This window comes from Propithecus coquereli, unplaced genomic scaffold, assembly GCF_000956105.1.
Source record: "Propithecus coquereli isolate 6110/MARCELLA unplaced genomic scaffold, Pcoq_1.0 Scaffold70, whole genome shotgun sequence".
Lineage (NCBI taxonomy): Eukaryota > Metazoa > Chordata > Mammalia > Primates > Indriidae > Propithecus > Propithecus coquereli.
This window is the reverse complement of record NW_012153063.1, coordinates 999602-1003132: the sequence shown is the minus strand read 5'-3', so window position 1 is coordinate 1003132 and position 3531 is coordinate 999602. Positions and strand designations below refer to the sequence as shown.

Sequence of the window (3531 nt, the reverse complement as noted above, 5' to 3'; positions counted from 1 at the left end):
AAAGATGTAAAAAGGCAATGAATATAGAAATATATTTTTTGGTAAAAAAGGTTAAACAGAAAGAGTAATGTAAAGAAAGGATCTTGCATGGAATTTTTTGTCCTAAAATGACTGATTATTTAGAAAAAGGGAATATTAGGACAAAAGGAAAAGTTTTTAGGCATGTTTTATAGATAATATGTGTAGGTTGAGATAAAGTTTATAAAAAGGAATTTATTAAGGAATTTTGTATGTGGTCCAGTTGGCTATAATTAAAAAAAATTTTTTTTGAGTAAAAACAAAGATTTCTATAGATATTAATTTACTCTTAATGAAATGACATAATGGACATCAAATGGGGGAGGTTTTGGTGAGTACAGTGGTTTTGAGCTATTAGGGGTCTTCCATGGGCTTTTCTTTGTTTGGGAAATGAGGTTCCTTCTACTCACTACTTAGGATTTTAGAAGGTGATTCAGACCACCATTTGGGCCATTTGGCTTCATAATTGCTAATATCCTAAAAGAACAGGTTATAAGCACCAGGAAGGTAAGGGTGTCCTAGTACATAGGCAGAAAACCAAGAGAAGGAGTCTGAAACTAGGCTGGAAAGAATTTGACACAGGAGGGTAAGCCAGGAGGAGTGTGAGAGGGCAGGGTCACATCCCAGGCCTGAAAGAACAGGGCAGCAAAAAGGAGTCAATTCTTGTTCATTGGAATAGGGTACACAAAGGATAGGATTTGTTGTCAAGGAATAAGCCAAGATCCTGGGGATAGAACTGTTGGTCAGGGTTAGAGAGAGTTTGGCAGTGATACTAAGTGTGAGGCCAAGACAGGAGGATGGCTTGAGGCCAGGAGATGGAGGCTGCAGTGACCTATAATTACACCACTGTACTCCAGCCAGGGCAACAGAGCAAGAGCCTGTTTCAAAAATTATTATAATCATTATCTGCAGGAAGGTAATGTCAGGAAATGTTTCCAAGAAAGGTGGCATTTGAATTGAATATTGAAGAACAAAAATAGTTTGCTGGGTCTGGGGTTGGGAGGAAGCTAATGAATTGCTTTTGTCTTTTAATTATGCCCTGCCAGATTTCTCAGAAGATTTAAGGTAGGTTGATGAACAGTGATAGACAAGTTGAGTTTGAGATGCCTGTGAGCAACACAGGATGTTTTGACCTGTTCATTCTAACCAACTGTAATCCCGAGTCTTACATTGTTTCCCCATTTATGATTGTAGCTCCATGAAATGAATACAACTATTCATCTTCTTTCTACTTGATCTTGAATACTACAGAAAGAAATAGCACAAATAAAATTGAAGAAGCCAGGATTTCACCCAGTACATTTGTTTTGATTGAAAATTTGACATTCAAGTCTTCTTAACCCAGGAAAACTGGCCTTGGTAAGAAAAAAAAGGTGGGGGGGGACCCACAAAAGAAAACTTACTTTGGCAGAAATTATAAGAGACAAAATTTGGTATGGACAAAAACAAAGTAAAACTGATTAACAAATCAAATCTTTGTCATAAATGATTATAGGAAAGAATACAAATTAATTCAAAATAAAGGAATTTCAGTAAAATAAAAAATAAAGCTGAATTGCATTCTGTAGGAAATTAATATAGAAATTAAGTAATCATAATCAAGTTTACTCAGAAAGATACCTTTTGGATGAAAAGCCGTCCATACTGATATGATTCGGATTTACCATGTTTGCTTTCATAAACATAGAATCAAAACATCCTTGGGTGCAAAATAGAGAGTCAACATCTTTGGTGCTTACCTGCGCCATTCGAGTGGATATATCTAGGAAACAGTTGGAACTCTCTGTCAAGAGCTTGAGAAGTCAGGGCTACAAATACAGATTTTGAAGTTAGCACTGTGTAAGTATTAATCTGTTTTCTTTTGCATCTGCCATGAATTAGTAGGAACCTAATAAATGCTTGTGGAAGGTTAGATTTTCTCAAGTCAGCCTCATAAGTGTTATGAACAACGTGTAGAGTCATTCATTTTAATTTAACAATTACTAAACATTTTACAAAAATGAGCCCTCGCAGCTCTGAGAATGATAGTCAGAATGAAACTGAGGCCCACTGAGACTTGGACATCTAGAGTATAATCACCTACCAAAAAGTATACTATGACTGGTCCATAAGATGAAGTATTTTTGCCTTTATGTTTCTTATCATTCATTGAACTTTTCTTTTTCTTTAAAACATTTTTTTCTTTCTTTTTAAATTTGCTTCTATAGATTTCCTCATTCTCCACTTAGCAAGGTCATGGAAGATCTAGAGGAAACATTATTTGAAGAATTTGAGAACTATTCCTATGCCCTGGAATATTACTCTCCGGAGTCTGATTTGGAGGAGAAAGGCCACCTGGGAGTTGCTCACTGGGTTTCCCTGGTATTATATTGTTTAGCATTTATTCTGGGAATTCCTGGAAACGCCATTGTCATTTGGTTCACGGGATTCAAGTGGAAGAAGACAGTGACCACTCTCTGGTTCCTCAATCTGGCCATTGCAGATTTCATTTTTGTTCTCTTCTTGCCCCTGTACATCTCTTATGTAGCCATGAATTTCCACTGGCCCTTTGGCGTCTGGTTGTGCAAGGCCAATTCCTTCATTGCCCAGTTGAACATGTTTGCCAGTGTTTTTTTCCTGACGGTGATCAGCCTGGACCGCTATGTCCACTTGATCCATCCTATCTTGTCTCATCAGCACCGAACCCTAAAGAACTCCCTAATTGTTGTTATATTCATCTGGCTTTTGGCTTCTCTAATTGGTGGCCCTGCCCTATACTTCCGGGACACTGTGGAATTCAATAACCACACTCTTTGCTATAACAATTTCCACGAGCATGATCCTGACCTCACTGTGATAAGGCACCATGCTCTGACCTGGGTGAAATTTATTGTTGGGTATCTCTTCCCTTTGCTAACAATGAGTATTTGCTACCTGTGTCTCATCTTCAAGGTGAAGAAGCGAAGCATCCTGATCTCCAGTAAGCATTTCTGGACAGTCCTGGCTGTAGTTGTGGCCTTTTTGATTTGCTGGACTCCTTATCACCTGTTTAGCATTTGGGAGCTCACGATTCACCACAGCAGCCATTTCCACCAGGTGCTGCAGGCTGGACTCCCCCTCTCCACGGGCTTGGCATTCCTCAACAGTTGCTTAAACCCCATCCTTTATGTCCTAATTAGTAAGAAGTTCCAAGCTCGCTTCCGGGCCTCAGTTGCTGAGATACTAAAGCACACCCTGTGGGAAGTTAGCTGTTCTGGCACAGTGAGTGAACAACTCAGGAACTCTGAAACCAAGAATCTGTGTCTCCTGGAAACAGCCCAATGAGTTATTACTTTTCCATTAATCAGTATGAGGCTTTTGTGTGGGTCCTCCGACAGATGGTTTCAGATTAAGTTTGATTCCAAGATACAGAGCTGATCATATTTTTGTTGTTTTTGATTTTGGTCGGTATGTTGGCATCACATTTTGTATGGGATATAAGACGTAGGAAGGATCAACATAATTTTTTTTCTACAATTTAATTTTTTTCTGCAC

At 38.6% G+C, this 3531-nt stretch overlaps 1 protein-coding gene across 1 annotated transcript; it reads left to right on the top strand.

Moving 5' to 3' along the window:
• Positions 1-2253: 2253 nt before the first annotated feature.
• On the top strand, positions 2254-3321 carry GPR1 (G protein-coupled receptor 1). The gene has a single exon (XM_012661231.1). The coding sequence runs from the start codon at positions 2254-2256 to the stop codon at positions 3319-3321; it is 1068 nt and encodes a 355-aa protein (XP_012516685.1).
• The last annotated feature ends 210 nt before the right edge of the window (positions 3322-3531 follow it).